At 44.0% G+C, this 22,037-nt stretch overlaps 2 protein-coding genes across 5 annotated transcripts in view; one reads left to right on the top strand and one right to left on the bottom strand.

The window, feature by feature from the left end:
* Positions 1–1,231, top strand: part of ACOT12 (acyl-CoA thioesterase 12) — a 30,193-nt gene extending 28,962 nt beyond the window's left edge. For both annotated transcript variants that reach the window (XM_086770654.1, XM_086770656.1), the window contains exon 15: positions 536–1,231. In XM_086770654.1, coding sequence (XP_086626780.1) covers positions 536–670 — 135 coding nt within the window. In that variant the 3' untranslated portion in view covers positions 671–1,231. The remainder of the gene's footprint in view (positions 1–535) is intronic.
* Positions 1,232–4,601: 3,370 nt separating this feature from the next.
* Positions 4,602–11,976, bottom strand: ZCCHC9 (zinc finger CCHC-type containing 9). Of its 3 annotated transcripts, none has more exons than XM_086770913.1 (5): positions 11,536–11,976; positions 10,244–10,394; positions 9,881–9,973; positions 8,745–8,813; positions 4,602–6,380 (listed from the first exon to the last, which is right to left on the bottom strand). In XM_086770913.1, the coding sequence occupies exons 1-5, from the start codon at positions 11,872–11,874 to the stop codon at positions 6,265–6,267; spliced, it is 768 nt and encodes a 255-aa protein (XP_086627039.1). In that variant the 5' UTR covers positions 11,875–11,976; the 3' UTR covers positions 4,602–6,264. The 3 variants fall into 3 exon arrangements, with proteins under 3 accessions (XP_086627039.1, XP_086627040.1, XP_086627038.1); XM_086770914.1 differs by having other exon boundaries at positions 4,602–5,737; XM_086770912.1 differs by lacking the exon at positions 4,602–6,380 and adding an exon at positions 6,401–8,370.
* Positions 11,977–22,037: the final 10,061 nt, after the last annotated feature.

The following is a 22,037-nucleotide window of genomic DNA, read 5'->3' as shown; positions in this document are numbered from 1 at the left end:
TGGTCTCTGGTGGTGTCCATCTCTTTTCATTGACTGCAGAGGAAATCCAAGGAATTAGGTCAGGTTGAACACTTTAACTTTCATACGTCAGAAACTACGCAGTCTAAATCTTATCTTCGGACCAATTACAATTTTCCTTTTTTGTTCTTTTCCATGGGAAGGCTGTAACTTTTTCATTTAAGAAAATTTATTTCTGAAAACATTCAGCAGCTCTCGGTGGCGGGGATTCCTTTTTGCAGGCAACAGCTTTGTTCATAAAGCACGTACATTTAACAGGTTACACATAGTGTTTCTTGCTGCGCTGCTCTATACATTTACCTGCATGTGTGGGGACCTGGCAGAGTGAGGATGCTGAGGTTACTAAAGTTCTGTAAAAAAGGCATGCTCTTTTTGCTAATTATTGCCTTCAGTTTCAGAAGCACTACGTGTTTCTATCTGCATCCATAAAAACTGTGATACTCATCTGGGCTCTACAAAAAGTGGCTAACTGTTGCAATCCATAGGCTTTTTGTTTCATTTATTTTTGTTTAAACAGGTGTGTTACTTCAATCAAGTAACATCAGGTGTTATGCCTTACTTAGCTGCCAATCTTACTGGCTCATCAAAATCCATTGAAGACACTGCTTTGGAATGTATAAAGTTCTTGGAGCTGAAAGGCAGCAAGTACTGAAATTAAAAATGGATTTCTGAAGAGATCTCTAAAGATTGTCAAGCAGTACTGGTTTAAATTCCTGCTTCCACGCTAATAATTTTTCTACAGGTTACTTACTTTAGATCATGTAACCAGTATTGGGCTTGAGCCCAAGAATATCTAGTACAAGCATTTTCTATCAAATTAAGATTAGGCCTTAGGCTCTAAATTAAATTTTTAATTTTAAAAAGATTAAGGGACAGATTTTGCTTTTGATTGCATTAATGACTTTTATATAAATGGCAGCAGAACTTGGCTCAGTAGAACTGTAGCTCATGAGACTATTTCACTGTTTTAACTTTCTATTGATCGTAATGGCATCCAGCCAGTTTTAAATCAGTAATTACCACCCTGTCTAATTTGCAGAGAAGTGGTGCTACTAAGTAGCTTATCCAGTGCTCTAACCTGGTTGTCCAGGTTCTTGCACACCCATAGATTACAGCCTATGGAAGTTAGTGTTTGCTAACATTTGTACTTTATCTGTTAATACTTGTAGTTTATCTGTGACTTCCAATAAATTATTGTTTCTGAGGTTACAAATCCATCGTAAATTTTGTTATGGTATCTCTGGAATGGCTTCAGACATCGTTCCAGACAGACGGCTTTGTAGTGCTGATGGGGGCTGCTGGCCTCTAACAGAACTGCCATGACCTCCAGCTGGCAAGTTCTATGCAAGACTGTTCTGCTAGCATTGAATAAATGCAGAACGGCAAGACTCTTGGATACACTCCCTCACCGATGAAAAGGGAGAATGGCTTCAGAGGTTTTATTGTGGTGGTCTTATTTTTTCTCAAAAGAGCCTTGTTCAAAAAACCGACTATGATCATCAGCAGTTAGATTGTAACATGAACGCGGTGGGTGTTAAGAGAATCAAAGCATGTGAACTGTAGCAGTGCCCTTTTATCTTACTGTAGTCTCATAATTGGGAGAGAGAGCTGTAGGAGTCTGGTTCAGTTCCCACTTAGGTAAATATTGACATGCGGAAAATCTGTAAGACTGTAAAGTAGGTAAGTTTATTCAGTGCTGGGCAGCACGGGGGGGTAAGTCCCACCAAAACCGTGCGCACCTGATGCGGCAACTCACTTTAAATTTATACAGCCAAGTGTTACATATACATGAAGTTTCACAATACAGCTATACATATGCATGACCTATCCCACTTCATATTAAAATTAGTCCCAAGGGGTCATTGTCATAAACTCCTCCCAGCTGCGCTTGCGCAGTGCCTCCTGGTGTAGTTGGGGGTCGTGGGGATGAAGGCAGGTGACTCCTCTTCGTCACCGCTAGTAACCTTTTGTTCTTGCGCAAACTCAGTTATCCTTTGGCTTTTATTCAAGCTGCAGGGTCCGTTTTAGCTGGTTCTTGAAGCGACCCTGTAGTCCTTACCAGGAACTGTCTTTCGTGAAGAATCGCAAGACTTTCTGCTTCAGATAGTTTGCACAATGGTTAGCAAATCGTTAAGCAAGTGGTTAAGCACTATTTATCAACTTGATTCCTTAGTATGCACAGCAATCATTAATCAATGCCATATCTACTAAAATTTCTTTAACTCCTTCTCTCAATATATCTTCAATTTAACAAAAATCAAAGCTTTCATCAATGCTTTATAGGTTTCAGCATGCCTGCATGTTTTGCATGTTGTATGTCTACCAAACGCAGCATAAGAGGCACCGACTGGCATGCTGGAAGCCCTCTGAGTGTACGAGCACAGTGAGTCACCTGGCCTCTCAAGAAGCTTGGGTACAGCCATGCATGGTACCAAAGCATTAGTGAAATCAGCAGCTGTAATCTATGTCTGGCCAAGGCTGGCCGCTGTATGCCATGCAGCACTAGTAATAAAAAAAAAAAAATAAAGCAGGTCTTTGGCTCTGGAGGAGAGACTACAGATCCTGATTGGTTGTGGATTGTCGCTTTTATCGGGCAAGTAAGACGCAGTCCAGGGAGTGAGGGCGGCAGCCTCGAGGCAGCCTCCTCTAGAGCATGAAAACCACCCTGGCCTGGCTGGTAATGGAAGGGTCCAGGCCCCCTCCATGGACCAGGTCAGCGCCCCAAGTCCTCCCCACATTTGTGTGCAGATGATGGCAGACAAGCTCTTGAGAGAGCAGGTAAGTCTCCGTGGTCCCAATTTTTAGTGAGCAGAGACACCTAATGTTCGGCTCTGAATAGATGCATGACACAACACGTCGGGGAGAAAGAGCTCAAACGCTGCCTGCACCAAGCATTTCTTACCAGCTTTTTGGTGGCAGCACAGTTTATAACTTGCCTTTGCAGACACTTATACGCAGAACTCAGCTATGGGGGCTCCCAGAACAGCTATCATCTGGAGAACATTATTTGGCATTTTTTAAATATCAGCGTTTTGCCCAGCTTATGCTTCCATGAAAGGTTCTGCTTTCTGCCCCCAACACTGAGACCTCGGCCAGTGCAAAGCTGGGCCGTGTTCTGGATGCAGCACGTCTTTGGGGGTGTAAGGGGAGAGCATCTTTTTGACATAAACCAAGGAGTGTGTTTTACCAACATCTGTGCAACTGCTAAGATAAGGAGATTCCAGTTTCTAGCACACAAACTTTGCTTAAACTAATTATTTGCTTAACTTTTAAATTTATTTGTGGGTACAATGCAGCACCTTTTAGAGCTGCTTTCAAATAGCTTTCTTTTCTTTAACTACACATGCCTTTGGTGAATCACCTAAAGATGAGTGGGTGTGTTGAACAAGTGGTTTTGCCCAGCAGTTACTGAAGGTTGCTAACTGGCACAGCTATTCTGGAGTGTAGTGCAAGCCTCATTTTGCTCAGCTGTCGCTGTGGCAGAGGACAAGAGGGAGGTCTACGTGCTTCCAGCCCCGTGCAAGTACATGCTGTGTGCGATCACCTGGAAACAGCTGCTGCCTTCGTACTGAAATTCTCACACAGACCGTACCCTGTGATTTTCTAGGTTTGAAGAAGTCAATTATTTCTTCTCAGAGGACAGCGACAGAGCAGTTGTCAAGTGTAGGAGACTGACAAGTGTTTTTGTAGTGCAAGACAGATCAAAGAAACTCAAGGTTGTCTTACACAGTGATGGTGGTTTGGCTCACTGACCTCCAGAGGAGCACAAGGAGGGCTGCATCACTGCACTGAAGAGGTGGCTGGGCACAGAAGGCAGGCAAGCTGGATACTACCAAGCCCTTCTTGTGCTCCACCATTTTGAGAACAAAGGTTAGTCCATCGCTTGTTGCGGGATTTCTTTTGCCACAACTGCCATCTCAGTTATCCTCTTTCTAACATCCTTTTCTCCAAGCAGAAGTGACAGTGATCAGCTGTGGGAAGGGAACAGTGAATTTTCTTTTCCTCAAAGTTAGGTGTTGTGCACCATAAAACTTACCAGTCTGCCAGAGGGATGCTTCTGCCTCAGCATGCAGTAGCACAACTGGGTGGCCACGTCTTACTCAGAACCATGGTCCCGCAGCAGCCGTCTCCTCAGGAGGAGAGGCTGCGCTCTGACACCACAACGTGCACACCAGGCTGTCTAGGCCAAGCCCTTATCTGGCAAGTACTGGTACCAGCAGGAAAGTCACGGTGCCTGGCCTCAAGTTCCTACGCATAAAAGAACATCTTACAGTATCAAGGAGTTTTTAATGACGGGAAATTACCTAAATTGTTGCTTTTTAAACAATACTTATTCACATAATAGAAACACTCTTTTAAGCTGGGATAAATGTGGGTTGCAAAATGTCCACATTAAAGTGGTACTGCTTTGAATATTAATCAAATATTTAATTAAAACTCTGTAATTAATCCTTGATTTTATCCAAATACACTCCTCTTCCCCTTTTAAATGTGTGCTCTGATTATTAATTTAATGCCCTACCTTTGTCAACTTACATCTCTTTGTATCCAGAGCAGAATCAGAAAACCTAAAATAAGATCTGTAACTATTGCATTCTTTAGCAGTGTTTTATTAAAAATAATCAACAGGTACAAATATAAAATATACTCACACAATTAAATTCTTGTATTTGTTTTTTGTTGTAAGAAAAGGACGTTCCAAACCCACGGTTTCAGTGGCTGGTCCTACACACCTCAAAATGCCTTCCTGAGCTCAGGTTTGCTATCTGGCATTCCTTCCTTGTTCTCAAGAAAAGAGAATCGTATCGACCATTAGGACACAAAGGTGAATGAATTCTTTAGAAGCAGGAGCTTTCCCACTGTGTAGCTTTTCTTCAAGGACCATTGCTTATTACCATGTAACACATACTGAAGTTTTTAGAAGGCACATTTAAGATTTTTGGGACACGGAAGTACCGTATTTGTCCGACAGCAACCACAGCTGCAGCAGAGGACCGAGAAGCCTGATGTTACACGGCCATGCAACAGCACAGGCGAGCGCTGTGCAGAGATCCAGCTCGGCACGTGCCCGTGCTGCCCAGAACCGTGTCCAGGTGCTGCTGCAGAATGAAGCGCCGCAGGTAAGACGAGCTTGAGGTGCACCTCTCCAGTGCATCGTGCTTCCTTGTTCCTCGGAGGCGAGATGACTAGACAGCAGTGAAAGCCTACCACCACTGGCTGCACAGGCTGAATTACTACGGTGTTTGGGGAGCTGTTGCACAAACTCGGTTTTGAGTTGGTTTTGTAACTTTAAAAAAAACATATCAGTTTTTCTAAGGCTGCAATCTCCATTTAAAAATAAATAAATCTGCCCTGAGGCAGGTATGTGTAATACAAAGCAAAGTTTACTCCCAACCCACCAAGGGATAGAAACATTGAAGATTTCTGAGCGCTTTCCTTGAAAACAAAAAAAAAAGAAACTAAGCAAGCTGCTCACTAGGTCTCCAACTTTCTTTGGGTGTGTTTCACCACAGGTATTGGAGGGAGGGAATGATTCTGTTTCTGTCACGGAACAAACACTCAAACAATCCAACGTGCATAAACACCAGGTTAATGCACGTACGCATTTAGCTGAGTAGCGGTAGTTGCACCCAAAAGCTCTGCAGGCTGTAGGGTTTACCTGATAACTTCAGGACACAACCGCTCAAGCTGGCACACACGAAGCAAGAAACCATTCTTTCTGAAAGGAGAAGGCAAAACCAAACCAGAACCCAACAACAGTCTTTAGAAAATGCACACAATGCCTTTGAGAAAGATGCAGAAATACTCTTAATAAGACCAGCATGACAGCATTCATGTCCAATACATAAGAGCAGCACTCTTAAGGTAACAAAACTGACCACCGAAATCCAGTGGTCACAGATCCCCATCATAAAATGCACGTACCCTGTTTGGTTACGGCAAGCAGACCCCTGACAGGAGAAGCAGCCAGCTTTCCTCTTCAGAGGGCTGGCAGCGGGAAGGAACGTAATTCAGAGAAGGCTGTATTATGGCAGAGATGTATAAAAATAAAATACCCACTTGCTGCATTTCCGTTGGTCACAGCTTTTCAGTAAACTAGGTGAGGCTGTGAGGAAAAATGAGTGGGGAAAAAAAAAATTAGCAGCAGTCTGCTTGATTTTCTGGAACCTGCAATCCACACTGTGCAGTCACTACTCTGGAGTAACGCAGTGCAGGCTAACTGTGGTTTAGAGTCAAGAAAGGCCTTCAAAAGGTAACAACTTTGGGTACTTTCACTTTCGGTTTTTGCAGTGTAGGTGCTTCTGTAATTTCTTCATAGTCAGCGCTCATTCCAATGGCCCATCGCCCAACCGTAACCTGATCTGTGGAGTGAGAGACAAGAGATCATGGCAAGGCTAAGCACCACCATTATATCAAACTTCCGCATTTGAGGCAGATTTGGCTTCCAAAGGCCTGCCGTTGATTCACCAAAGATCAGTTCAGTCCTAGCTCTGAAGCCAGCTCTCTTTCCACGTCTTTTTTTAAATTGTTTTGTAAACACCTTTTCTTCCCCCACACAAGGTTCATGGTCAAGGTTCCTGTTTGACCGTCCCAAGAAACACTCAAAGAGTATGATGACGATATGCTAACTCTCTCCTAAGTCCTAGTCACTCTTAGGATGAGAACTGCAGGGTACATCAAGCAAAAACTAAACGTGAAGAGGCACAACAGAGCAAAATTTACATTTCTCAACTCACATCCCTGTATATAATCAACACTATCTTTTTGCTGTTTAAATGCTATTTAGACCAATTAACAACCCTTTCCTAGAGAAAACACCGCAAATCAGCCTGTATTTCTTTTCCAAATTACAGTCTAATTTTGAAAGCAACAAATCAAATCATACCAAGAATATTCCATGGATAAATCAATGTTTACTTGGATTAACTTCTGTATATTAAAGCAGGCCAAATAACTCCACCTGAAGAAACTATGAGCTACTGTGCTTGAACTTCTTTGCCAGCTATCAGCTATCTTCCTGTAGTCTATCTAGAAGTAACTCTGCCTGATGCATATTGATTTGAAAGAATATTACAATTCTTACCAGTGGTGTCACAGTTCCAATTAAACTATTTTTAGACAACAATACTAGTTCTGAAACATCAGTGTAAGGACTAAGATGTCCCTTCGGAAATTAAACAGCGCTGTCAGTCTTCATTATGGACATAAAACTCAAAAAAAGGTAGAAAAAAAATTCTTGTTCTGCTTCACATATAATTTGGACTCCTACTGGCAAAGAGCAGAGAGGCTTGTTTTTTTTTTTTTTTTAGCTTGTCTGCACAAAGACAGCGGCTTTATAAATTGGCATTTGATAGTTCCCCTTAATTGTCACGTACATATGCACACTGGTATTTCAGAAAGGCCTCTGGCTCGCGGGCCTGCCCTGTGTTCTGCAGTGCAGAGGTGGGGTCAAGCAGGTGTAATTATTGCACCTTGCCACGCAGAGACACAAGCTCTCACAGGCTGCTTTTCTGCCTCCTCACACACCAGATCTCTCCTTCAGCCGGACTGCGCTAACAACTGAAGACTGCCGTGGCTTGCTTAACAGTTGGCCCCGCTTTGAAAAATTATGTTCCCTACAAATGCACAAATATTTATTTTCTCCTATGGCATCTGTACAGGTTTTTCAGTTACAAAAAGTATTAAGTACGTAAAGCTTGTTTGCTGTTAATGTGGCACGTAGTAATCCAACAAGGGCTACGTTACAGACTTTCAACTCAGTGGTCATCTGAGTGGGCACTGCCCAACAATCTGCTACGGCTGATGAGTCTGGGGAAATTTTGAAGAGTCTTTTCGTATCAGAAACTTCTGTCAGACCAGCTAAGACTCAATCTCACTTGTTCTAAACTAGCAAAGCAGCATACATCTAGAATGTTACATATGCTCTCAGGTGCAACAGTAACATATATATATAAGATCAGATACTGAAAAGTATAGGCCTCTATTGCCTCCATAACTTTTTCTTATTACATTAATTCCACAAGTGTCGTATTATTAACCCAAAAGTTCTGTAAGCCATACAAATGAAGTAGAAAAGTACACAAATATGTCACCACTTCAGTAACAGAATCATTCTTCAAACCCATGTTTGATGCTTTTCCCTTCCTTAGCACAGTTTTTCATATATAACATAATTTTTCCATCCGTATGGATAACTGAAGAACAAGTAAGCAAGCTGCTTACTAGCTGGTGAATCCAGCTGGACAGATCTCCTGCCTCTGTCCTCTCCTCTCTCCCTGCTCTTTCTCTCTGTCTTGAATGACTTGAACTTGCCTGCACATGCAGCTTTTACAAGCTGCCAGTACCACCATCCTGCAACTGACATTATATCCAGTTCCACCCCTTCACAAAGAAATCAGTAGAAGAAAATCAGTTTTGTTCTACAGCTGCTGAAGTTGTGAACAGCAGCATAAATACCTGCTAACAAATATGTATCAGCTCATATTATCTTCAGAAACCCACAAGCTAGATGTTTTTTTTAAACAGAAAGTTCAAGTTTCACATTGCAACTTCACGCTTTCTCCGCACACCCCTTAATGAAAGCATTCCCAGAGGAAGGTCACTTTTGCTATTTGCAGGGTCTCTTCTCAAACCATTTCTTCCTGACCAAAGCCAGGCAAAGCAGTAAATAAACATTACTCAACTGCGCACTCAAACTCCAGTCTATATACTCCCCTGCATCTCACCTGCATTCTGTTTTTCTGGACAGTCTTTTCTGAAGTGCTCCACAGAGCCACAAAGTCTGCAGCTGCCACCTGTTACGAGAGAAAGTTGTTACTCATCTGGGAAAAAACAAACTCAGCAAAAACCACCAAACACAAAACACCCCCCCCCCCCCCCGTATTGCTCTTATATGTATATTTTAAAGTCTTGTTCTCTGTAGTGCCAGCCTGTAAGTAATATAAGGAAATGTCCCTATGGAGAGGTCTGCACTCCTAGGCACACACCGTGGAGCAGATACGCAGCCAGCTTTGAAAGCCTGCAAATGCAGCTTCCTCCGTCTCTGTGTTTCTGCCGGGCAGAGCTGTTTGTAATCACATTGCTCTGTAAAGCATCACATACTACAAATTCCAGTCACCGCATACTGAATACTTCTGATTTGCTGGAAGCTCTCTTTTTGAGAAACAAGGTGGATTCTGCTGAAATTCATATGCCAGGGAACTTTTGAAGTTAAGCTCTCAGGAGCTCCTGAGAGACAGGTAATGCAACTGCAGCTACTGAGATACGAAATACAAATTCTACTGACAATCCAAACGTTGAAAGCAGAAGTGATTTTTCTTCCAATTTAACCGTGCTGTAAGACCACCTTTTTGAGCTTGCCAGACCTCAAGTTTGTACTGGGAGACAGAATGTTACTTGTTAGTGACAACAGAGAAATCAGGCAGAGCAGAATCTGAGGGAAATCTTCAAACTTGGATCACATTTCTCATTGAAGTCACTTAAACTGAAGGTGTCCTCGTTCTGGTGACAGCCCTTATTTTGCCTGAATATGTGTGTGTATTTGCAATACACACTGACTACATACATACAGCCTATTATGATTTTGTTTCTTTCTGCACCTCTTGACATTGCAAGCACAATCAAGTTCTCACACTTTGCTTCTCATCCCGTTGTTTAACACCAAGCTTACAATTAAGACAGAAATCCCTAGGTAATGAATATTAGCACCGAACTCCCCAGAAGTGATCTGCTTTTACCAAGAGTAAAAGACACCGAGAAATTCCTTTCAATTGGATCCTCATTCACTTAAAACGTCACTTTGTTCTGCATCAGGTTAAGTAAAAAAAAATGTGTTTTGATTTTAGTAAATTACTACACTTACCTTCAGCGTACAATCCTTTGGGATTATCTGGACATGACCTTGACAGGTGCCCCATCTCACCACAGATGAAACATTTTGCGTACGGAAATGCCCCTGCAAAATCCCATAGAGTTTATGATCGACATTAAAAAACTTCATAAAGTCACAGACAACGGTGAACACACCATAATGACAATATTATACCATACTATTACACTATAAACACTACACTGTTTCTTACAGTTACGTTCATTGTTATAATATTGTATTCCTTTAAACATATTAAGCTAACTCCTCAGAACAGTTAAGACACAAAGCTTGTATTTCAGCAATCAGAAAACTCAGACCAAAGCACTCTGAAAAATACAAACTTCTGAGACATACCAACCGCTGGATCTATTTTTGCTTTGCATTTGCTGATGTCATGTTCTGTGGATCCGCACCGGTAACAGATTCCTGTACCCATATCTTGACTTTCAAGTACTGCAGGACAATCAGCAACACCGTGGCCAGGTTCTCTACAGTGGAAACATACCTTTGAAAACAAAAATCAAGTTATACACATTTTCATAGCCAGTTCACGTAGCAAAACACAGCACATAACAAGGGACATTACTAAAGAATTTACTTACTCCTGTTATCTAATTGTCACCTCACCTACAGCCAGTAGACTTTTACTAGATCACTGTTTCTGTTGGCTGAAACCTTGAGGGTCCTATCAGACACATCTCTCTAGTGCTGAGAATTGAGGTTACTCTTAACATAAAAAGACGAGATTCTGTGAATGGCACTCAAAGATCTAAAAAATCCCAGTCTAATATAGCCTTCTGGCTTTTCAGAAGGCAAACGTATCAAGGGATTTCTCCTCAGGGAAAAACTGCTAGACACTGTACCCTGTCACCAGTGCTCCACACCATCAAACCACATTATTATGGGTACTTTTCTCCTTTCACCAACACCACACTGTAAAGGGCATTCACTTATTTACAACTGAGTGCCCTGGATGAACAATGACAAGTGATTTTGACTACAGTACCGTTTCCTAAGCTTTTTAAGTATTACTGCAGTAAATGCTAAAGTAAATACAAGCAATGTTGCACCAGTCCTACAATTTACTCATGAAGAACTCAGGTATCTCAGATTAAACAGTAACAGTCTTTACTATGATCCTAGACTGCATTCAGCATACGTTTATACTGAACGTGTAAGTTTGTGCTGAGATAACGGGTTTTAGGCAGTCTCATTAGAGTCTGCTGGAGATGTTACTCCAATTGTCAAGTAGAAAATACTGCAGAAAGAGGCCCTAGAACAGGGGGAATATTGTACTGGTGAAATACACGCAGAGATGCACTGAATTAGTTTCGCCCAGGAGACAGGAGGAGCTGGGCATTCATCAAAGGGAAGGAAGAACAGTGTTCAACCAGAAAAGCCGTGCTAAAGGCTAAGACTGAAGCTGAAACTCACTGTTTCAAAGCTGAGATACTTAAGTTCATTTCATTAACTGGAAATGTCACTCAGCACACGCCAGGACTCCAGCAGGCGAGGCACTCGGCTTCCCCACCAAACTCGCTCCTGGCAGCATCAGCAGAGAACAAAGAATCTGCTTTTTCCACGCAGAGCCTTCCCCGGGTTTTTAACAAGCTAGGCAAACACGCACGTCCCAAGGCCACACTCACCATGGCATTTTTCTTCCTTTCTTGCCTCTTCAGCCTCCTGCCCTCCCGCCGCTTGTCCTTCTTCAAGGCCAGGGCGACCTCCTCCTCCAGCCCAGCGCCGCCCGCCTCGGCCCCACCTCCGCCCCGTGAGCTCTCCTGCAGGTAGGCCGCAAACCCGTTAACGTCCTCGTTGCGGTACTCCTTCTTCTTCCTGTTCTTCTTCTTCCCTTCCTCCTTCTTCAGGGAGAGGGGGCCCGGGCGGCCCTCTCGCCCCTCGGGGCCGCCCACCATCTCCTCCCAGGGGGTGGCGCCCAGCGCCTTCTGGCCGGGAGGGACGTTTCGCCGGGCCCACCTGGTCATGGCAGCTCCCGAGGAGAGGCCGGCGGGTGAACGGGGGGGTCCCGCGCCACACGCAGCCCGTGCCCAGCACCCCGCCTCCCTCCGCGGGGCCCGCGGAGACGCCGCTCCAGACGCTGCGGCCGCAGCGCGCCGGAAGTGGCGTCACCCCGCGTCCCGCCCCATCGCCGTGGCAGCCGGTCAGGGCGGACGCCCTCCTCATATCACTTCCGCCCGCCTCAGCGCTCCGCCGCCATCTTGAGGCTGGGCCCCGGCTGGGCGGTGAGGGTGGCGGAGCTCCCGCTCAGGAGCGAGGTGCCGCTGCCGGGCCGGGCGGGACCGACCGCACCGCCAACGCCTGTGGGCTATCGCAGGTGCCTCCGGAGGGTTACGGTCCGCCAGCCCCGCCGTCCCGGGAGTGGCTCCCCGGCTTGCCCAGAGGCCGCAGTGTGCCTGTGTACGCCCGGTGCTGCGGTGTTCTCGCCTGCTGATTAACAGAGTAACGTGCATACGGTTGTTTTCTGTATCATAGAATCATAGAATGGTTCGAGTTGGAGGGGACCTTCAAAGGCCGTCGAGTCCAACCCCCCTGCAAGGAGCAGGGACATCTCCAATTAGAGCAGGTTGCTCAGAGCCCCATCCAACCTGGCCTTGAACGTTACCAGGGATGGGGCATCCACCACCTCTCTGGGCAACCTGGGCCAGTGTTCTACAACTTGCATTGTAAAAAATTTTTTCCTACTATCCAATCTAAATCTACCCCCCTCTATTTTAAAACCATTACCCCTCGTCCTCTCAGAACAGGCCCTGCTGAACAGCCTCTCCCCATCTTTCTTGTAGGCCCCCTTGAGGTACTGGAAGGCCGCTATCAGGTCTCCCTGGAGCCTCCTCTTCTCCAGGCTGAACAGCCCCAACTCTCTCGGCCTCACAGGAGAGTTGCTCCAGCCCTCTTATCATCTTCGTGGCCCTCCTCTGGACCTTCTCCAACTGGTCCATGTCCTTCTTATGTTGGGGGCTCCAGAACTGGACACAGTACTCCAGGTGGGGTCTCACCAGGGCAGAGTAGAGGGGCAGAATCACCTCCCTCGACCTGCCGGCCACGCTCCTGTTGATGCAGCCCACGATGTGGTTGGCCTTCTGGGCCACAAGGGTGCATTGCCGGCTTGTGTTGAGTTTCTTGTCCACCAGCACTCCCAAGTCCTTCTCCTCAGGGCTGCTCTCAATCCATTCCCCGCCCAGCCTGTATTTGTGCCTGGGATTGCCACGACCCAGGTGCAGGACCTTGCACTTGGCCTGGTTGAACTTCATGAGGTTGGCACGGGCCCACCTCTCCAGCCTGTCAAGGTCCCTCTGGATGGCATCCCTCCCTTCCAGCGTGTCGACGGCACCACACAGCTTGGTGTCATCGGCGAACTTGCTGAGGGTGCAAGTGGTCTTGTTGAAGCAGATGTACCCCCAGAGTCAGCCTGCTTCTGTGGTTTGTGAAGGCACTTCAAAAAGACTCTTTAAGCCCCTTCTGCTTCATTGCAGATGTGAAAGGCTTGTGGGACATAGCCCTGTGCAGGCACTGTTGCTTCCCGGGGAGCAGGGGGGATCATGAAGGGTGGCAGGAAGTGCTGTGCAAGTGGAAGTGCCTTTCTCATTTCCCAGCCCTGCTGCCAGCAGCCCGTCTGCTTCTCCGAGTGAAGTGGGTGAGTGAGCACCGCAGCTGGTGCCAGCTCTGTTCGTGTATTGCAGTGTGTAGGTGAATGCTGTGTCATGCCCCAGTCACAGCCCAGGGTGATGCTGCTGGGGTGCCACAGGTCTGTGGAGGAAGGGGAGATTGCAGAGGCTGGGGCTCTGCCACTGATGGGCCTGCCTGGCTGCGTGGCAAGCACATGTGGGACAGTTGTAACGTTAGGGCTGTGGCCTTCAGCTCCTCGCTGGATGCAACTGTGCTCTTGCAGTTTTGACACACGCATACTTCAGTTTTACACTAGACTGTCTTTGCCGATGGGGAGCTGTGCTGGTGCTCATGCGCCAGTTTAAATGCTCATATTGTTCAGTAAAGCCAGTCTTGTTTGGATGGAGTTTATGTTTCTCCAAGAGCAGTGCTGGGGTACCAAAGAGGTCCCTAACTCCGTCGTGCACCAGTGAAGCTGATTCAAACTTTCAGCTGAAAGATGTACAATGTGCTTTCTCAAGGAGGATAGCTTTTTGAAACATAATTTATGACACCTTTTGCTCTTAATGTTCACAAAGTAAATCTCCAGGACTATAGAGTTAGAGGTCCTTGCTTACCAATGAAATAAATATTTATAAATCTTAACAAGATTTTTTTTCTTAAGTCCATCTTCTGGGGTTTTTTTCTATTTTTAGCATTTCACTAGATCTCCATTACCTGTCCTGGTAATACTGAGCTGATGTTTTAAGGACAGCTGGGCACCATTCCCTCTTTATTAGTTATCCTTAATATTTGTGTCTCCCTAGAAAAATTGCCTTGCTGTGTTTTGCTGATTTTCCGAGGCTCTGCATCCAGTAGAGGGAGGTGTGCACAAAGCGTGTGTTCGTCTTGCTGTTAAACTGCATCACTACCGGCAAGAACAAGCAGAGATTTGAGAATAATGAGTGCATTTACTGCAGGTAAAAATAATAATGAAAGCCATTGAAAAAAAAAACCACTGTTAATAAGCTAGGAAATAAAATCAGAAAGACTCAAGATTTCATTTTAAAATTAAAAATAGCAAATTTGCCGGTGTAGTTGCAGCTCTGCCACAGTGTGAAATCCCACTTGTTCCTGCAATGTCCTGACAGCAACTTCATGGATTAGAAATCGTGGACAAAGTTGATTTATACAACCAGAAAGGGCGACACTGGCCCAAGGATAGGGAGGGTAAAGGCAATTAAGGATCCCACGGGCATCACGTGTCACACCTGTTTCAGATACGTGTATGCTATGTATTGGGTCTGTATTTTATTAATAGCCATGTATTGAGGTATGAGAAGGTTTTAAAATACTTGTTAGGGTTTTTTTTAAAGAACTGGGGTGAGGTGCCTGCTATTTGTATGTAGTGTACATACCCAGATTAATTTTATGTGTGGGTGAGGATTGATTTACTTGTCAAATTAAAAGAAGATACACACACACGTATATTCAGTTGCGCCCATCTATGTATGTCCATCTGTCTGTCAGCTTATTATTACTAAGTGGAGACATCAGCGTGTCTCCTGGTGCTCACTGGTGTCGCTTCAGTGCAGGTTCTTGTTTGGCTGCAGCTTCCTCTTTCCTCCTTACTGGGATCAGAACAGGCAGGTCGTCAGTTGCTGTACTGGACACAGAAGGGTGTGTAGAGAAAAGCTGAAGAACAGCATAAGCAAGACCAATCAGAAGGGACTTTGTGGTCTGCTGAAGTATTACATGTGTTGTCTTTCTTTTCCAAAATCTGGAATTGTATGTATGTGTGTCTAGGCAGGATCAGTGGCCCTTAGAATCCCTGACCAGGTTTTCAGGCAGTGGAAAAGGCTGTTTAATACCTTTCTACTACATCAGTAAGACAGTCTTTCCCTCACCACTTCTTTGATAGTGACTGGACCTGTTTACATGCACAGTGGTTTAGGTTTGTTCCAATTTGATGTTAGTCATCTGGGTGCTCTGCTGTACACAGGCAGCAGGTGAAAAATGAGCAAGACAGCAGTCATGCAAATCGTTGTAAAATTTTGTTACTATTTTTTTCATATTTTACTAAGATACACCAAATTGCCTGTCCACAGCACAGTGTTTGTAGCAGCACCGTCTAATGCCTCTCTTAGGACACCTTCTTCCCAGTTCCATCACAAACATAAAATGTTTTAGAGACTTGAAACAACAGAATTTAAAATCTGGACCAGTGGATCCTGTAGCATCCTTGTTAACTTGGGATGAAATCTCCTGGAGTATTGTGGTTTGAGTCATTTGATGTTAGTAACCAGAGAAAGAGGAGCATGTGCAAATCCTTCTCTCTCCTTCAAAGATGTTTTTCTTTTTTTTTTTGTTTCAGTTCACCCATTCTTATCTCAAATAGCATAATTCAAGGCCTGACTCAGTGTTCCTTGGTCCATGTCCGTGGGAGTTGTCCTCTCAGATCACGACAGTACATCTGAAAGAAGCCTATCTTGGGAAGAGGGCAATCTGGGAGGGCCAACACAAAAAATAGGACTGGTTAAATGCCAGACAGGGTTGTGATGTAGGTTCAGGAGAGTGACAAATGCAAAAGGGCAAGAAGGATGCAGCAGTAAGTAATAATGAAGGAATACCAGGGGAAAAATATTCTGCCTGTGAACCCCAGGATTCACAGCTGTGCTGCGGCTCCTTTACAAGGCAGAGATGATGCAGGTGCACTTCTGAGGCCCAAAGAAAGACTGGCAAATAGGAGAAGGAATATAAAGATGTCTCCTGGAGTCTGGTATTTGATGCAGGCACGACCATGAAGCTGAATATGTCACAACGTCAAGTTATTTACAAAGGTGGACAAATGACTGCTGTTTTGTTCTGGCTGATGAGGTTCATAATCCTCAGCCCCCAAAAAGGGAAGTTTTGTCTGCTGAACATGTGCCAGAGGCTTTAATTGTATGTACGACTGGCAGTATCTTTGTTCACACTTCTTTTGCTTGTGTTCTTTGGATAGTTAATACTACTTGCCAGAGAGTCATTTTCCTGGTTGTAGTACTTTTGATTTAAGTCTGGGGAGCGAAAGGAAAAAGTAAGGCCTGTTTCCACTTAACTTCTTTTTTATCTGTGGTATTCTGAGGACTGCTGTACAATTATTTACTTTGGTTTATTCACTGGAAGCTGAACAGATTACTGATCCTTTTTCTTTAGCTTTCTTGTCTGTCTTAAATGATTATATATACTGTATTTAATCTTAAATATTTATGGATTTTAATTGCTAGAACCAAGGCTGCATCACCTTCAGTAAGCCTGCTCAGCTGACCATTGCCCTATATTATTTCCATCAGGCTATGTTGCATGTGGCTCTCATTCCTTCAGGATATTTAAAAAGTACTTAAATGTGTTGTTCAATCAACTCACATATGTTGCTGGATCAGCTCGCGTGTTTAAAGGTTTTTAGGCAAGTACTTAAATGCCTGGATGAACTGAAGCCTTTAAATCTTAGCCTGTGGTCAGCTGGGTTTTTTTTTTAGTTGCTTTACACTGCAAAGGAATAACACTTGTTACTGTTACTATATCAAAATGAAAATCTGGAAAGCGTGACTCAAGTGAAGTAGAATTATTATTAGACACAGACAGTCTTGATAGCTCAAGAACTTTCCCTGTTGTTAGTTTTAATGACTGCCGGTTAAGAAAACAATTTTCTCTTAGGATAACATGATTTTTGCTTTTTCAGAAACACACAGGGAGGAACATGACTTTAAACTTAAATTGCACAACATTACGCTTTGGCTAGTATCCAAATATCACAGAGCAAGTTTTCATTTCTAGGGTTCATACAGAAGGATGAAGAACTGAAGAACAGATTATCCTCTGCAATTCACTGGCATACATTTTGATGCAGTGCCCTCTTCGTTCTGCACTATTGACTTTATTTTTAATAAAGCTGCTGTGTTTCACAGAATAAAGGAAAAACAACAGTCTAAAACTGAAAGCAGAAGCAAACATAGAGATGCAGATTCCTTAGGCATCTAAGCAGCAAGGGAGGATGCTTCATGCTTCTTGTAATCTTTTCAGTCTTTCTCGTTTCTCGTATTGCTGTCCATCAAGAAAAATACAAACGCCTCATTCCTAGAGAAGAAAGTCCAAGTGCCAGTAGTCTCCAGAGTTAGTTGCCAAGTGCCAGCCAAATGATCAATAGCTTTTAAGCCCAAAGGTGTTTGAATAACTAGCCCTTGTTTAGGTATCCTGTTTAACTTCTTTTGGAGCTAGGCACCTAGATGCATTTTCAATATTTGCCACTAGCTTTTGGTATTAGTAATTTTGCTTTCTTGAAGGATTGGGGTTTGCGAAGGTGTTCTGGCTTGGAGGAGGGAAGTCCACGTCCAGATGTGAGTGTGTGTATATGTATGTAAGTATGTAAGTATCTCCATATTTGGCAGTACAGATTTAGCTAGCTAGGTAGTCTTGTCAGCATACAGACCTTTTTAGACTTTAAAAATATAGATATTAATTGTTTCTAATGTGATTGTCATTAATGTTCATGAGATGCATACATTTTCCTGATAATTCTGCTCATGCCCATGTTGCCAAATGACTCTCAATATAACTGAGAGGAAATCCTACTTCAGAAACCAAAGCTACAAAACTGGAACAAGAGCTAAGACAGGTACTTTGACAAAGACACAGACAGAAAACTAATGGAAAACATTTTCATTTCAAACAAGAATACACATGTGCACAAACTGAGCTAATATTAACTGACATCATTAGTCAGCTTTTTTTCCCTCTTCAATATATTCGAGTTCCCAGAAAAAGGGGTAGATGAACAGGACACGTTCCTTACCATTCTTTACCGATCACCTTAGTATGGTAATGCAGCTGGCTTTTTCTCATTATGAGCCAAGTCATCTTCTACAATAATTTATACTGAGTGAGTTAAAAATGTGCTGTCAGTCAGCAACGATATGCTGTGCAGGAGATGGCTGTATGTGGGTGCTCTCTTGGATGACTTGGCTTTGTAGGACTTCTGTACCATGCGTAGTGCACTTCAGCGTATGCCATGTCTGCAGGCATTTTTGCAGGCAAAATAAATGGCTATGTAAAGTCTTCAATCTTTTAATTAAGCCTTAAGCTGAAAGTAAACTGTAAAAGGCATTACAGTGGAAAGATGAACATTGATTATTTAGGCAGGTCTTAAATTACATTCTGACAAATCTTATTAGTAAGGTAATTCTGCATATAAATATTAGCTGTAATTCATTCCCCATGTTATCTACTGTGTTTTTTATATTTCCAGAGAAAAAATTAATCAGGTGTGTTCAGGTCTGCATTAGTCTTGTAAGAGTGACAGTTTCATGAACTTTCGAAGTCTGTCTAGTCAGTTTTTGTTAGGACAGCAAATGATTTTAAGTGTAAGGTGTCACAAATGAAATCAATTACGACTGTCATAGCTACAGGCTTGGATCTTAAGCTTTTAAATTAGGCTTCAGAAAATAAATCAGTTCAGTGCACTGAGTCCCACCTACCAAAGTCTTCATTACAGGGAACCCTCCTAGCGAGGCATCAATTTTGTTTGTTCTTTCCATGAGTTGTGTGAATGCCAGTGCATGGAATAAAGCCAAAATTCAAAGATAACCCAGAAGGTCAGTCTTCAACCACTCTGATGCTGCTATAGCACATATTATATTATATTTCTTGGGAAGAAAGTGTTACAGTAAATCCTCCACTGTCTTGCTCTTTTTCTGTACTAAAAGCTCATATTCAGCCCTCCAGTGATGGGTAGGCCTTACAACTTACCAGCAAACTGGAGAGCTCCAGACAGTAGGTGTTTGTTCAATAGCTTACCCAGTCACATGAGACTTGCCTGCTAATATATGGAAATGTGTCTTTTGCGTATGTCGTAGGAGCCCAGTTACCAAGTACAGGAAAGTTTTAGCCCTCTTTCTGAAGGTGTTTGTGTGTCTTTCTTGGATCCACTGTCCTAAAGCATCCCTTCCCTCCTGCTGAGGCAGCCCCATGCCTGCTACTCCATGCCCTGGGCGTGAGTTTCCTGCCTCCCTCATCTTGGTCCAGCCTCTGACCCTGCTCTTGGCTTGACTTTTGCATTTGAGCCACCCCTTGACTTCCCAGTTTATTGACAATGCTTCTTAGCTAGACCACAGACTTGTTGCAAGAGCTGGTTTTTCTCAGGGTCATTCGCTGTGTGTGTTAGCTTCAACACCTCCTAATCCAGTTCAGGCTTGGCACAAATAATTTGCCTTACGTGTGCATGCTTGAATCTCCCAGTATATGTAATTTCTCTCCTGACTGGTGGAGAATTACCTCACTTCTGTTTTCCTTGGCTCTTCTCCTGTGCTCTCAGCCTGTGTTCATTTCATCCACTGCTTTTTCTCTTTCTTTACCCTGTACATGCCTTGAAAAAGGTCTGTCATTAATTATAATGTTTTGCTAGTGCACAGGTCAAAGGATCTGTAATTTTCTGAGGGCCATTGGTCCCCTTTGGTCCCCAGTTTATTCCCATCACCCTGGCCGTTTGGACAAGGTATTTATTGTTAGAGCAATATTTGTATGGCAGTTTCAACATAGAAGAATGTGTTCACTGTTGGACAGACACAGCTCTTGCAAAGTCGTTTTCTGTTTCCTGGTAGAGCTGAGAGTCCAGTGCCCACTTTTCCATTGTCCTCTGATGGCAAATTCCATTCCAGTTCTCACCTTGCATGGACTACCTGATGGTCCACTGGTGGGGTTTAATGGAATGTGATCTGAGAGTTTACTTTTGCTGATCCATAGTCACTGATGTGTTCATCAAGAAGATTATAGAAGTACTGGAGGCAAGGCATATAGCTCTTCTTGGAGTACTTAATCAAATGAAGTCTGAAGATATGTAGAGAATCAGTGTCTGAATCTGTCAGGAAAGAGTTTATTGGCAGAAGAGGATCTCAGCAATGCAGAATTGGTGGCATGGAAAAACTAAATATGAGAAGGCAAGAAGTAACATATGTCTAGGGGTAGTGCAGCAACCCAGCTTTTTAACCTTTAATATCCTCTCATTGAATCATAATCTGTATTATTCCTTTTTTTTTTTCTTTTGTTTTTGTTCTATAACGCTTCAGGTTGTTTGTTTCCTGCTGCAGCCTTTCACCAGAACATATCCTCTGGCTGCAGTGTTGCTGTCTTTAAGCTTTCATTGAAGGCTTACGGGAACAGACCTGCCTGCTCCCCCTCACGTCCCCACACCCCCCAGCCCCAGAAGGTACTCAACTTGGAGATAAACCTGGTCCAGGCAGACAGCAGACTGGTCTGGGGACTGTAATGATGGAGTGGGACTCAGTAAAGATATCCAGCATAATGTTAATACATATGTAGCTGTCCAATATAAAAAATATTAAATAGTGATGTGCAATGAAGAATGAAAATACATCATTGATATTAAACAGCTGAGTTACTCTTGCTGACAGTATAAAGGCCACAGAGAGTGAGAAAGATCGCAGAAGTGAAATATGTAGATGACAAATAACAAGCTTTTACAAAATAATCCATATGAGGAAGAGTATTTTGAAAGACCAAGTAGGAAGCAAGCAGATTCAGACTGGACATGAGGAATTTTTTTTTTTTATGATGAAGGTGGTGGAACACTGGCCCAGGTTGCCCAGAGAGGTCGTGGATGCCCCATCCCTGGAAACTTTCAAGGCCAGGTTGGATGGGGCTCTGAGCAACCTGATCTGGTTGGAGATGCCCCTGCTCCTTGCAGGGGAGTTGGACTGGATGGCCTTTAAAGGTCCCTTCAACCCTGACCATTCTGTGATTCTCTTGTTGTCTTCTCTACAGCCTGTGATGTAGACAGGAGTTGTGAACATCAGTAAGATCTCCCCTTAGCCGCCTTTTCTCCAGGCTGAATAAATCAAATTCCCTCAGCTTCACATCATGCTCCAGCTCCCCTGACCATCTCGGTGGCCCTGTCCAGGACTTGATGCAGTTTGTTACTGCCTTTCCTGTACTGGGAAGCCCAAAACTGGACACAATACTCCAGATGAAGTCACACAAGTACCAGAGGAGTAATGATAATGATGTCCCTCAAGCTGTTGGCTATCCTCATGTGTAATACAGCTGAGCGTTGGCATACTGCTGTCGTGTGTTCAACTTGCTGTTCACCAGGACCCTAAAGTCCTTGCAAAGCTGCTTTCCACCCAGTTGTCCTCCGGGTTGTACTGTTGCATGCAGTTGTTCCATCCCAGGTGCAGGACTTTCCGTCTGCCTCTATTGAACTCCATGCAATTTCTGTCAGCCCGTTTCTACAGTGGGATGCGCTCTGGAGAGCAGCCCTGCTCTCCAGCATACCAGCTGCTGCCTTTTATTGAGCACCAGCAGTGGACTGTCTGGCCATGTAATGCACCCTATCATCCAGGCCATTATTAAAGGTATTAAAATGGTATCATCAGCTCCACTGTCAGCCCCTCAGGAATGCTGTTAGTAAATGGCTGCCAGCTGGACATCGTACCGCTGCCTGCCAGCAGTTTGCAAGTCAGCAGGAGGAGAGCAAGTAGGGGCTATAATCTGA

Source organism: Chlamydotis macqueenii, chromosome Z, assembly GCF_036417535.1.
Source record: "Chlamydotis macqueenii isolate bChlMac1 chromosome Z, bChlMac1.mat, whole genome shotgun sequence".
Classification (NCBI taxonomy): Eukaryota; Metazoa; Chordata; class Aves; order Otidiformes; family Otididae; genus Chlamydotis; species Chlamydotis macqueenii.
The sequence above is the reverse complement of the archived record's forward strand: the minus strand, read 5'-3'. Positions and strand labels throughout refer to the sequence as shown.

Excerpts from the sequence above, each read along its gene's own strand:
- ZCCHC9 (XM_086770912.1), bottom strand. The coding sequence starts at position 11,874 with ATGACCAGGTGGGCCCGGCGAAACGTCCCTCCCGGCCAGAAGGCGCTG. Across the intron at positions 9,974-10,243 it reads AAAAATAGATCCAGCGGTTG|GGGCATTTCCGTACGCAAAA; the intron begins GTATGTCTCAGA and ends GGGATTTTGCAG. Across the intron at positions 8,814-9,880 it reads CAAAGGATTGTACGCTGAAG|GTGGCAGCTGCAGACTTTGT; the intron begins GTAAGTGTAGTA and ends CTCTCGTAACAG.